At 43.1% G+C, this 14,314-nt stretch overlaps 1 protein-coding gene across 1 annotated transcript in view; it reads right to left on the bottom strand.

Annotated features, from left to right (window-relative positions):
- The window catches only part of eys (eyes shut homolog), a 528,873-nt gene that overhangs the window by 175,033 nt on the left and 339,526 nt on the right, over nt 1–14,314 (bottom strand). The window contains exon 33 of the mRNA XM_042332751.1: nt 6,816–7,047. Coding sequence (XP_042188685.1) covers nt 6,816–7,047 — 232 coding nt within the window. The remainder of the gene's footprint in view (nt 1–6,815; nt 7,048–14,314) is intronic.

Raw genomic sequence — 14,314 nt, 5'->3', positions numbered from 1 at the left:
CAGAAGGGGCGAAACGTTAGGCGAGTTTCCTTACTCCACTCGTCTCAGTTTACCCAGCAGTAAGTAGAAACCTGGTTGTTATTTGATTGACGGATTGCTTTCCGAGGGTAATAATCCCTTCACAAAAATAAATAATTTGATCATTCAATCCACAACTGTTTGTGGGACACTGCAGTGTGCATTTGGCTGCTGGGTTTCGCCCACAAAATACTCAGTCTTTACAATAAATTCTGTGAAGCACTTTGAGATGTCTCAACAACGTGATATGGCGCTACATCAAATGCAAGGATTATTATTATTATTATAGCTAACCCTTACATTTTGCCTGATGCACTGCTGGCTGTTTCACCAATAAGTGAGGTTGGCAGAAACTGGCAGCTGGATAATTCTGTCATCTTCAGGCCTTTTAGGGGAGATACAAAAGGAGGACAACATTTTTTTTAAAAAGGAAAGACGAATAGCTTTTGGTCTGGGCTGTGTTGGGAGATTGCACCAAATTGCACTGCCAACGAGAACCATTAATTGTCACATAGGGAAAAAAAAAAGCATTATGCAGCAGATAAATACTCAGTAAATCATATTCTTAATAAAAATGTAATCGCAATTTTCGTGACTTCAAGAGCTTAGTTGGATGTAAACCCTCCAATTACAGGGTACGACTCAATGCAAATGGCACTGTCAACGAAGAGGTATTATATTTTCCGAATCAAATGTGCCGCCTTGATACGATGTAAAATATATGAGCTGCAAGAAAAAAACATCTGCGCGTCCGAATATGTTAAAGAACGTTTTACATTCGGAATTGGAAAGAGTTACAGTGGCAATTACGCTTCCTAATTGAATCTGGTAAAATTTGCTTATCTCTTGTCGAGAAGGAACATAACTCCCTACAGGAGCCTGTGACACATCCCGAAGAGGATTGATCCATTACTCTGAAAAGCCTGTCTACTTTACAGCCACCTTCTGACTTTAAACAAGTGAGTAACACTTTTATGGCACCTGGTACAAATGGCTACCCGCTTACGTTCATTCCATCATCTTCAACAGCTCCTGCTGGATAGGTAGAAAGTTATCTCTTGCAAATGGCTTGAAGTACAAGGTGGACCAGGCAATCTATTACACGTTGGTTGAATTGTTTCAGTACCGTTCAGCCATGAGATATTCTGCACTGGCTCAGTGTTCAGAAATATCTCTCAGTGCCTCCTCCCGCTGGGTGATTTGAGGGCATTTGCTTTGAGCGAGAGGAAAAACAAAGACAGCGTCAGTCACACGGTGCTGTATTAACTGGAGGAGATGAGTGGAGCCAGGGAGGCTGTGCGTAAAGCAGTCGGTGTTTCACACACCCATTCTTAGCCTGTGTTAAGAGAAATCAGGTCTGAGCAATGAACAGATTAAGATAAGGTGTTTTAGGAGAGGTGCTCGTAATCCCTACGACCCCAGTGTCCTGGCCAACAATCCCCAAAATGGAATTGATCATTCACTTCATGGCCGTTTGCGGGATATTGCTGAGGGCAAATTGGCTGCCTTACCTTCACCTTACAAATACACAGTCACTACACGCTACAAAATAAAAACGCGGTCCCTCAAACCACGCCTGTTTATGGGGACACTGCTGTGCGCAATTGACCGCCGTGTTTCGCCCACAAAATACACGGTCAATCCACTTTACAGTACATTCTGTGAAGCGCTCTGCGACATCACAGAGACATGTTAAGGCGCTGTATCAAATGCGAGGATTCTATTACTATTCTTGCTTTTAAATCCTGTAAAAAGCTTCGAGACGTCGTGAAAAGCTCTGCACCAAATGCAAGGAATCTGACTATTATTATGGTGAAGGTAGAAAGACGGGCTCAGCATCACGCTGACGAAATGCAGCGGCGGAGGGAGGAAGGAGCCAGAGCTGTTATGCGACATGCTAAATTTCACATCTCAACAAAAACGAAATGAAAACCAAGGTGTGTGAAAATGCAATTTTCTGCACTGCTGAGGTCAGGTACCGGTTAGGGACTTTGGTATCCCATACGTGGTGCAAGATTACACTACGCCCATTAATTTCTCGCAACACTCCAACAATAGGTCATCTTGCCACTGTCACGCCTACGAACAGCTAAAACCAGGGGACGTCAGCGAGAGAGAGAGAGAGAGCGAGAGAGAGTGAGAGAGCGAGAGAGAGAGCGAGCGAGAGAGAGAGAGCGATAGGGAAAGAGAGCGAGAGAGGAAACAAAATCTCACTCAGGCACAGTGCCTACAGTGCTCGAGCCATCGAAGGCATGCTGTTTTAATTCCAACATAAAGATAAGCTTAAGAGAAAAAGCCTATACAGAGGTGAATTTGTGAGGTTTCGTGACGCATTTTGGTGTGTTAAATATCACGCTGAGCACATTATTATAAAAACGCAGTAGATTTTTGAGACATTCTCAATACTGTACTCAGATCATGTGTCAGTCTGGCTCAGCTGCTAGAGAAAAAACTCTCGTCAGAAGGTTGTGGGTTTAAGTCCTGCCCTTCACAGGATTTACTGTGATGTGTAGTTACTGTGTATGGTGGTGACAAACGTGCCAGCCAATTTTGCTCACAAATAGCCATGCAGGAGTGAACGATTTTATATAATAATAATAATCCTTGCATTCGGTATAGCATCTTATCACGTCCGAAGGACACCTCAAAGCGCTTCGCAGGAATTACTGTAAAATGGAGTGACTGTGTCTGTAGACAAATGCAGCAGCAGCAACAACAACAACAACAACAAGGTTCCATTTATAGAGTGCCTTTCACGTCGGGAGGACGTCCCAAGGCGCTGGACAGTTGGGTCAGGACCCGAGCCTTGGGGGGAAAATGGTCAGGGTGAGGGGAGGGAAGGGAGGTAGCGAGTAGGGGGGCAAATGGTCAGGGTGAGGGGAGGGAAGGGAGGGAGTGAGGAGGGGGTAAAGAGTCGAGAGGGGAGCTGAAGGCACGGTCAAATAGAAAGGTCTTGACACCGGTCTTGAAGGAGGAAAGGGAGGAAGCGGCGAAGGCACTGGGGGATAGAGTTCCAGAGCCTAGGGGCTGAGAGGCTGAAGGCCCGGCCACCGATGGTAGGGCGGTTGGGGCGGGGGATGTGGAGCAGACCGGAGCCAGAGGAACGGAGGGGACGGGTAGGGAAGTAGGGGGATAGTAGTTCAGAGAGGTAGGAGGGATAAAGGCCGTGAATGGCCTTGTAGGTGAGGATGAGGATCTTGAATTCGATCCTCTGGGGGATGGGGAGCCAGTGGAGGTGAGAAAGGGTGGGAGTGATGTGGTCGCGAAGCACAATTGTGCACAGCAATAAGCCGCATCCAGCCATGAAACGAGTGAAGATTTTTTATTTTGGGGATTGTTAGCCAGGTCATTCGGAGAAACTGGCCTTTAGTTAATTTTTCCAACCAAAGGCTGGCACCTTTGATAATGCTGTGCTCCCCCCAGTACTGCAGGGGAATGTCAGTGAAGTCCATGAAGTCAGCATCTCAAATTGGGGCTTGAACCCACAATCTTCTAATCTGGAAGCAACAGGGTCGATCAAACTGAGCCAAGACAGCTCCTGAGAAGATCTGCCTCAGTTACAATAGTATAATTCAATGGAGCTCCTTTCATGTTGGGAGGACATCACAAAGTACTTCAAACTGCTGGCTGGCTGAGTTGGTGTGTGTGTGTGTGTGTGTGTGTGTTTGTGTGTGAGTGTGAGTGAGCATAAGAGGTTGGCGAGGGAAGAGACGACCGAAAACGAGTTCAAAGATGCAAGTCTTGAGGTCAAGCCAATGTGGAATAGCCCTGTTTGTGCTCCTTCACTACATGTTGTCCTGTAGCTCAGTGGTTAGTGCTCGCGCCTCGCAAGCGAGAGAACCTGGCTTCGATTCCCGGCTGGGGCAAAGCTTCACGCAAGTTTCTTTATTCCACACTCCTCTGTTTACCTAGCAATAAGTAGGAACCCGGTTGTTAGTCGATTGGCGGATCGCTTTTCCGGGGGTAATAATCCCTCAGAAAAACAATGTGGTCACTCAATCCACATCTGTTTGTGGGACACTGCTGTGCGCAATTGGCTGCCTAGTTTCACCCACAAACTACACAATTAATCCACTTTGCAGTATGTTGTGTGAAGCGCTTTGAGCTGTCTCATTGACGTGATGAGGTGCTATATCAAAGGCAAGGATTATTATTACGTGCCAGGCTGTGTCTTTATCAATCAAACAGTGGGTGGATGAGAAGGCATTTTTTTTTACCATTGGATCGACAACTAAAACCATTAACGATCAGACCCTAAACATAGGCACTAATGAGATGACATTGGCTCCATCTTCGAGTTAAAATACTAAAAAATCAGCTTTTTTTTCCCTGACTTCAAACTGCTTCACAACAGAGCTGTAATCCATATGAACAGAGCAGCACTAACAGCAAGGTGTTTGGTCACAGTGCAGCGCTTTAAGATGTGAAAGATTAAACACTCTCCTTCCCCTGGTTTGCTGTTTTACGTCAAGGTAGATATTAAATTACAAGCAGCAGACTCGCTCTAAGGCACGGAGCAAAGTGTAAATAATAGAGAGAGACACCTAAGTAATTTATTTGATGTTTGAGTAATACCTCAGTCTCAGGAAAGTTAAATCAGCTCCATCAGCAGGAGTGGATTATACTTCGGAAATTTAAATGAGGCTGAGACTCTCTTTCTGCAATGTAAGTGAGAAGCACGCATTGAGGTCCTAACATATGGGTTCCGATTTGCAGTAATTCCTAGCAGACTTCTAAAAAGGGACAAGTTTCTCAAAGCGCTGAATGTGCTTGCTGACAAACACACTTGCTGCCATAGAATTATTAAATCCTACAGCACAGAAGGAGGCCATTCAGCCCATTGAGCCTGTGCCGACTCTTTATAATAATAATAATTATCCTTGCATTTGATGTAGTGCTTTATCACATCTTCGAGACATCTTAAAGCGATTAACAAAATGTACTGTAAAGTGAATTGATTGTATATTGTATGGGTGAAGGAGCTATCCAATTTGTCCCACTCCCCCGCACTTACTCCACAACCCAGCATGTTGTTCCTTTTCCTTTTCAAGTCAATATTCAATTCCCTTTTGAAAGTTATTATTGAATCTGCTTCCACCACCCTTTCAGGCAGTGCATTCCAGATCGTAACAACTCGCTGCGTAAACAAGATCTCCTCATTTCCCCTCTGGTTCTTTTGGCAATTATCTTAAGCCTGGGTCCTCTGGTTCCCCACCCACCTGCCAGTGGAAACAGTTTTGATGCCTTCGAGTTCTTGTTCTCACTTTTAAAGCCCTCCACTGTCTTGCCCCACCCTATCTCTGCTAAAACCTTACCAACTCATCCGCTTCCTCTGCTCAGCAGACACAAACCTGCTTCACGTCCCCCAACTTATCCACTCCACCATCGGAGGTCAAGCTGTCAGGCTTTCTGCCCCCACTCTCTGGATCTCTATCCCACAGTCCCTTTGCCTCGTTCCCTCTCTTGCCTTCTTCAAGGTCAATCTCAAGACCTTCTTTTTTAGACCGTGCCTTCGGTCACCCTCCCACTCCCCTTGGACCCCACCCCTCCTGAATTCAACCTGCAGCTTGCCTCTAAACCCTCGACTGGCCAAGGCTGTGGGACATCCTCCCAATGTAAAAGACACGATAGTAATACAATTTGTTGCTGTTACGAAGGGTGCTATATATGCAGGATTTTCTAAGTGATCAGAGAGTTCATAGTTACTGTCGCTCAACTCACTCATAGCATTATCTTTACTTGTTCAGTTGCTCAAACCCAGATGTTCTCTGGACATTGACAGAGGCATAAAATATAAAAGGCAACAACAGCAACTTGCACTTATACAGCCCGCTCCACACAGGGTAGCGTCTCAGAGCGCTTAACGGTGGTGGATCCTGACTCGGAGCCAGGGGGAGGGGGAGGTGTCTGTAAGCACGGTCGAAGAGGAAGGTTTTCAGGCGAGACTTAACGGTCAATTCACTTCACAGCATATTCTGTGAAGCGCTTTGAGACGTCTAGAAGACGTGAAAAGTGCTGTATCAAATGCAAGGATTATTTATTTGAAAGAGGGGAGAGAGGGGGCATGGAGGAGGGATTGAGGGAGAGTGTTCCAGAGTTTCGAGGCGTAGTGGTTGAAAGTGATGGGAGCGGAAAAGGGGGAGGGGAAGAGAGAGTAAACACGAGCAATAGTGAAACTTCAAAGTGAAATAAAATTTAGTTTTAATCAGAGCTGCGGCATGAGGTGAATGGCTCTAAATTCCTGGCTCAATTGGTAGCGCTCTTGCTTCTGAGTCACAAGGTTGTGGGTTCAAGCCCCACGTTGGGACTTAGAATCACATCGTCTAAACTGACACTCGAGTGCAGAGCTGGGGATGTATTGCATTCTCAGAGATGCTGTCCTTCATATGAGATGCTAAACTGAGGTCCCGTCTGCCTGTTCAGGTGGATGTTGAAGATCCCATGGCCCTATTCGAAAAGAGAAGAGTTTCTCCCGGTGTCCTGGCCAACAATCCTCAAAATAAAATTGGCCTGTTTGTGAAACATTGTTGTGGGCAATTGGCTGCTGCATTTTGCTCACAAAATACATGGTCAAGCACTTTATGGTAGATTCTGTGAAGCGCTTTGAGACGTCTTGACGACGTGATAAGGCGCTGTATCAAACGTAAGGATCATTATTATAAAATTGGACTCCTCGTGTCTACTGCAATTACGAAGGAGGCCGAGGCTAGGACATTCTGCTGATTTAGTAAAGTGCGTGACACACAGCTGTAAAAATCTGTCACTTTCTTGCTCAGCTTCAATGTCAGATGCCTTACCTTGAGAGTCCTTGCCTTCTCCATTCGCAACCAAGCTCCAGGCTGTTGCAGAGATTGGTAGTGGCGCAATATCAAGGGTTCCAGCAGAGGTCGCCGCGGCAAGACTTTTGCTCGTGCTGGTGAACGAGATCATTGGAAGGCAACTTATGTTGTTCAGGCCATCTCGGCAGAGAAAGCCTGCTGGGCAAGTGTAGATGAAGCAATCGTTGTAATTTAGCTCGCAGTTTATGCCCTGAAAAAGAATACGAGTAGTTTGTAACAAGTCTGTGACTTTTGCTTGCACAACATCTCGGCTGACTTTCATCTGTCTGGGTCTCGGTCACAGACAGTTTTCCGAGCTACATAACAACAGTAATGATAATAATAATCCTTGCATTCGATTAAGCTCCTGATCACGTTTTCGAGACGTCTCAAAGCGCTTCACAGAATAAACTGTAAAGTGTATATTTTTTTTAGTGGGCGAAATGCGGCAGCCAATTGCGCTCGGCTGAGAATCTCTGCCGTTGAATGTTTTAAATATTTGTCTGAATGGCAGAATCAGCTCTCGAAACATAGAGTTTCTCTTGGTGTCCTGGCCAGCAATACTCCAGATAATGTTGGGTCATTCACTTCAACGGCTGTTTGTGAGATGTTGTTGTGTGCAAACATCTTAAAGCGCTTCACAGCTGAGTTGGCCCAAGGTGTTCAACTGCAAAATACACAGTCACTACACTTTACAGTAAAATCTGATAAGGTACATTTGATATAGCACCTTATCACGTCTTCACAACGTCTCAAAGCGCTTAACAGAATATACTGTAAAGTGAATTGACTGTTTTTTTGTGGGCGAAACGCAGCGGTGTCCCACAAACAGTCGTGGATTGAAGTGAAGAAATTTATTATTATTATGTTGTTCTTGAAAGAATTATACACCATGATAGTGGTCATAATAATTATAAAAATTCTTGCATTTCATATAGTACCTTTCATGTCACTTCGTGACTAATTTTACTTGGGGGCATTGTTAAACAAGACACTGGGAGAAAATCCTTTCTCTTTTCGAGTGGTAGCTTGGGATACTTACGTCCACCTGAACAGGCAGACAGAACCTCAGTTTAACGTCTCATCTAAAGGCTCATTCAATCCTCAACTGTTGTGGGACACTGCTGTGTGCAATTGGCTGTTGCATTCGCCCACAAAATACACAGTCACTTCACTTTACAGTATATCCTGTGAAGCACTTTGAGACATCTCAAAAACATGATCAGTTACTATATCAAATGTAAGAATTATTATTATTATTATTAAATGAATTGCCGTGTTTGTGCACAACATACAATCACTACACTCTGCAGTAAATCCTTTGAGGAAGGATGTTTTGACATGAAAGGAATTCAATCGAAAATCAGTTACAAGAATTGTTATTATTATAATAAACTCCTAATTGCTCTGAAGTCCTTTTTAGTTCACAAATAAGAACATAAGAATTTGCTCGGCGAAAGAAGACCGAGGTCCACCTAGTTTGCCTTCCACCATCCTGGCAGTCGTTTGACATGTCGTGGCCCAAACTATACACTGTATCCTGAGATACTATTTTCAAGCAGAAATCAATCTAATTTGTTCTTGAAAGAAACAACACTTTCTGCTTCCACCGTCAATACATTGGAAGTGAACCATCCAACAAGGCAACTTACCATCCCAATTCTGACAACACCTCTCCAGTATATCAATCCTTAAACCTAATAACCCTCAATCCTTTTAGTTGACAGGAACTTGTCAAGATCCTTTCAGAAACGCTTCACAGCTGCCTTCTTTTTCATTAGAAAGTGTTGTCAAACAGTGGTAAATGAGGCCAGAGGATAAAGCATTTCTCTGCCCCCAAGTGCGGTTGTCAACTGAGTGTATAGAAAAGGTATATTTCAGAGGTGGAATTTAAGTGGGCAAATGAGATATATGGGCTGAACACTTAGCTTGGGGATTTCATCCAAAATTTCAAGCTTCGCTGTGGACACAAATGCTTTAAATTCCTCCTTTTCCATCACATTCTCATTCCATCCGTTGGCAGCCACCTAGTGTAGATGAAGAGGTGATCTCTAATTTGTGATAATATATAATAATAATCCTTGCATTTGGTACATCAGTTATCATCGAGTCGTCTCAAAGCGCTTCACAGAATATACTGTAAAGTGAATTGACTATATATCCGGTGGGCGAAATGTGGCAGCCAATTGCGCACAGCAGTGTCCCACAAACAGTTGTGGTTTGAGTGACTAAATTATTGTTATATTTTTATATTTAAACGTAAATATATGACACGAACGGGAGCTGCTATTGCTACGAAAACCAAGTGTGAATGTTTGCCTGAGGATCAAAATTTCACCTAGTCTTAGCCTAGAAGACAATTTTCTCTTGAAATTGAAGATCATGCAGAATGGTGGAAAATTCCATCTTATTGCGGGAACTTTTCTTTAAAAAAACAAAGCAGAAACCTGGCTTCCTCATCACAAAACATACAAAGTCGCATCACTTTACGCTATATCCCGAAGCGCTTTGAGGCGTCTAAACGACAACGATAAGGCACTATATCAAATGCAAGGATTATTATTGTTATAAGACTGAATTGATGCATTTTCCTTGGGTCTGCAGAACTTTTAATTCAAAGGCAAAATGGTCAGTCTTATAGACCAATTCTGGGTGAAATGTGAGGCTTCTGAGGCATTCAACCCCTACAATCCATTGTTAGGCACAGTGGAGTCCTGTATCAATGGTTAGTGCACTCGCCTCGCAAGTGAGCGTTCAATTCGCAAAGGTTTGATTCTCTCCTAACTCTACCCCTAACCCTAACTCTTAGGCAAGTTTCCTCACTCCACACATCTCTGTTTACCTAGCAGTAAGTAGGAGCCCAGTAGTTAGTTGATTGACGGATTGCTTTCTAGGGGTAATAGTCCCTTCAAAAAGAATTATAATTTGGTCACTCAATCCGTGACTGTTTGTATACACTATTGGGTGCAATTGGCTGTTGCCTTTCACCCACAAAATATACAGTCAATCAGTTATTATTATTATTATTATTATTATCACTCTACAGTATATTCCATGAAGCACTTCTAGATGTCTCAATGAAGCGATAAGGCGCTATATTAAATGCAAAGATTCTTATTGTTATTTTTTCTTAACTGACGCTGTGGCAGATAGTTTCAACACCAGCAGATTAAATGAAAGGCCTGAAGTGGGGAATGTTAGTAATCCAGAGGCTGGAGACCTGACAAGTTTTTTTTCTGATGGTTTAGGAATACAAATTGAAGAGAAAAGATGGGGTGGGTCTTTGCACGCACTTTGAACAACAACAACTCACATTTATATAAACGCCCCTCAAGCAGGGTAGAATCCCAGAGTAATTAATAGTGGCGGAGCAGATCCTGAGCCAGGGGGATGTCACTATAAGCACGGTTGAAGAAGAAAGTCTTCAGGTGCGATCTGAAGATGGGGAACGGGGGTTGGGTGGGCAAGGCAGATTGGGGAAACGATGGGGGGGGAGGGGGGGGAAGGGAGGGGTGAACTGGATGGCTCTTGATTCATCAAGTGGAGTGAAAATGGACAATAAGTTCCATTGATGGGTTCAAGAGGGGACTTTTCACCTCAGAGCTCAACATCGCCAGGCAGCCAGTCCGTCCCATTTATTTTTTCATAACATTTAATTCCCTGTTCTTTCTGCTTTTACAGAGCGAAAAAAAACATCACTGAGAAAGCTGATATCCGCAAGCCAAGGCCAGCTGAGCTTCATCCCCTTTGCCAAAGCTCTGGGGCTGATAGTTATTTCCCCGGCTGTTGTTAAGAAGCTCAGGTCACCTCTTGGGTTGTACAATGAAACCTTCGAACTTGGCCAGTCGCAAAAGAGACTTAATGTTAACCTCCATCCCACTTCGTTTCAGACATCTAATTGGTCCTTTTTGAGCACCCTGAAGCACATTGCCCCGAGTAATACAGATACAGAGATCTTGACTATCTATTAATATTCTCTTTGGTCAGAGAGAGGCTATTCCTTCCAGTAAAGCACAGGAGATACCAGGTTAGGATTTGTCATGGCACATGGCCTGTCAGTTTCTAACCTGTTAGATGCACTAATGGGACCAATGCTAGCAGCGGTCTCATTCAACAAGGCATCTAATAGTTTGCAGTGGATTTATCTGAAATTCGCCCGAGGACAATTTAGCTTTGAAGGCGTTTGCTTGAGAAACATCAACACAATTGACTCAATAAACAGCTGTGCCCTCGGAAGCGGGCAAGAGCACATTGATTGTGTTCTACTGTTCTGCTTCTAAACTCTGACAGGTCCAGATGGTTAAAGAATCTTACAATCTCCCATCGAAGATGTGTTGAGCCACACTCTGGGTTAGCTGTCAATGGGCACGATTGGATGCACTGATCTGAACAGGATGGGAATCGCAATTGGATAAGCGAAGCACGGCTGCAAGTTCCAGTGAGGGCAATCGGTTAATCATATTCGACTATCGTTTCAAGTGTGAGCCAGTTGGCTAGCAGCACGATTCCTCTGACTGAATGACTTCTGTTGAACTACTGCGTGTTGACAGCCAAGGTTCAAGCTCACAGAAGCACACAGCCACATGCTAACAATATCTTACATGGGCTACTGTACTGTGAATATCTGAAGTCTATCTGTTTAAAGAACTTGCTGCTAAACAGACTCCCTTACAAACTGGATATTAAGGGCAAGAGACAGACATGAATTCAAAATTAGCTGAAGGCAAATAGAGGGGAGCTGGGTCAAAATGAGGAGAGATTACAAGTGTGTCAGTCTGGCACTGTGGTAGCACACTCTCCTCTCTGAGTCAGAAGGTTGTGGGTTCAAGCCCCATATCAGGACTTGGAATCACACAGTGTTGCATTGTTGGAGGTGCCGTCCTTAGGGTGAGATGTTAAACTGGGGTCCCGTTTGCCTGTTCAAGGATGTTGCTGGTTGTGGGACATTGCTGCTACATTCACCCACAAAATACAGTCAATTCACTTCACAGCATATCCTGTGAAATGCTTTGAGACATCTCAACGATGTGATAAGGCGCTTTATGAAATGCAAGAATTATAATTAAGTGCTGACGTCTGAAAGTCTCAGGGCTAATAGAATTAGGGATTTCAGGTCTTGCTTTTAAAGGGAGCTCATCATACTCCGGATTAGATATCACTCTTTCGTTGCCTGTCACCCATTGTGAGCCTGAAACAATGAATTAGTCTGCATGATAATAATAATAATCCTTGCATTTTATATAGTATTTTATCACATCTTCGATACGTCTCAAAGTGCTTCACAGAATATACTGTAAAGTGAATTAATTGTATATTTTGTGGGTGAAATGCGGCAGCCAATTGCGCACAGCAGTGACCCACAAACAGTCGTGGATTGAGTGACCAAATTATTATTATTATTATTATTTTTTTTGAAGGAATTGTTACCCCCGGAAAAGCGATCTGCCAATCGAATAGCAACCAGGTTCCTACTTACTGCTAGATAAACAAAGGCGTGTGAAGTAAGGAAACTTGTCCAGCATTTCGCCCTGCCGGGAGTCGATCTCAGGTCCTTCGCTTGCCAGGCGAGTGCTCTAACCACTGAGTACAGGACTCCATTATAACAGTGTTTGCCATGTATTGGATTTTGGTTGCTATAATGTGGAAATGTTGATGTAATGATAATAATCCTATCCATTTGACATTTCCTGATATCACGTATTGGATTGTGGGATAGAGCATCAAGCAAAGCGACTGTGTATTTTGTAGGCAAAAGTTTCTCAATAATAACAATGATTTATAATTAAAGAGTACAACATAGGGAGTTTTTCCAGGGTGTCCTGGCCAACAATTCTCCAGATAACAAAACTGGTAATTCACCTGATGGTGGCTGCTATGGGCTGAGTGCAAATCGACGGCTACAAAATACACTGTCAAGTACCTTGTAGATGTAACATCAGGGACTCTACTCTGTGTGAAAGGTGCTGTATAAATGCAAGTTATTGTTGTTGTAAAACCACATGAATGGATTATCGAGTGTAAGGATTATTTATATAGCGCTGAGAAAGAGTTACGCAGTCGAAAAGGGGACGGAAAGGTGGTAGTGGGGAAAGAGGTGACCGATGGAAAGATTGGCGAACGCAAGGTACAAGGGTATTAGTGCATCAAAACATCATGTAACGAGGTGGATGATTTCCTCATACATTGATGTTGATACTCAATGTTCGTACATTGAGATGCATTTGCTGTTGCCGTGATTACACAGGTTTAGAAAAGGTCAGATTTACAAGCTCGCTGTAAACTGTATCAAAGGATTTTGAAGCTGCATTTAAAGTCATTGGAAATTGAAATTGATTTTTGTTTCCCCTCCTTCCTCCCCTCCTACCTTGCTTGAACTGCTGCACAAATAAAATTGAAATTAAAGTTCTTGAATCGGGAAAGTGGCTTGAACATGGCTATTTGCAGATGGTACTCTGTTTCCTAGGCATCGATCTATCCCAAACAATGGTTTAATCTTTGAGGAGGTGCCTTCTCAAAGGGATCAGACAATGAGAAAATTCCTCTGTTTTGTCTGTGACTTCCCCTCTCGTAAAGGTGTATTATGTTACAGAGGAACCTGATGGGACTCCATTCAACTCAGTCGATGTAATGGAGTCACTTTCTGTCACTAAACAAAAAGGCAATTTTGGAATTTAGTCAATTATTCTGAATGATACAATACTTCTTACATTAATATAGCGCCTTTTTCATTTGAGACGTCCTTGTGACACAAAAGGTGCTATACCAAATGCAATAATTATTATTATTTTTGTAAATGGCTGCAACTTAGAGTAAATCCTGTGAAGTGCTTTGAAACAGTTCAATGACATAATATTAATAATCTTTGCGTTTGATATAGCTCCTTATCATGTCTTCGAGACATCTCAAAGCGCTTCACAGAATATACTGTAAAGTGAAATGAATGTATATTTTGCAGGCGAAATGTGGCAGCCACTCGACATGATAAGTTGTTATATCAAGTAAGCATGAACAATATCATTAGAGTTTTGTTCTACACCACTGGTTGCCGCATGCAAGGACATGATCTCTGTATCAATATTAAACCAGTGCATCCTAAATAATAGTCAAAGAACCTTTAAAACCCATTACATAAGAAGTAACGAGTTATCTTTTTTATACACACACAGAGACCGTAATTTTGAAGATTTTACTCAAATTCCGTGCTTAACAAATTTATGTGGGATTAGGCGAGGACATTCTAATATCGCAGGAGGCTCTCTGAGTTATTGGAACGTGACATGCTCCAAAAGACCTTCCATAAACCCTGACGTTAAGCTTTATGGCCCTCGAAGAGGATTAATAAATATGATTTTCAATATTATGTTCCCGACTACATCCAATGTTCACAGACTAAAGGGTCTTAATAACCTTGAAATCTAATCTTTTCAATTGCTTTGATGTGGTTCAAAATCACTGCGGAGCAGCTAAAGTTTCAACTG

Source organism: Callorhinchus milii, unplaced genomic scaffold, assembly GCF_018977255.1.
Source record: "Callorhinchus milii isolate IMCB2004 unplaced genomic scaffold, IMCB_Cmil_1.0 Scaffold3, whole genome shotgun sequence".
NCBI classification, from domain to species: Eukaryota; Metazoa; Chordata; class Chondrichthyes; order Chimaeriformes; family Callorhinchidae; genus Callorhinchus; species Callorhinchus milii.
Note: the sequence above shows the minus strand (reverse complement) of the source record. Positions and strands in the feature narration are given on the sequence as shown.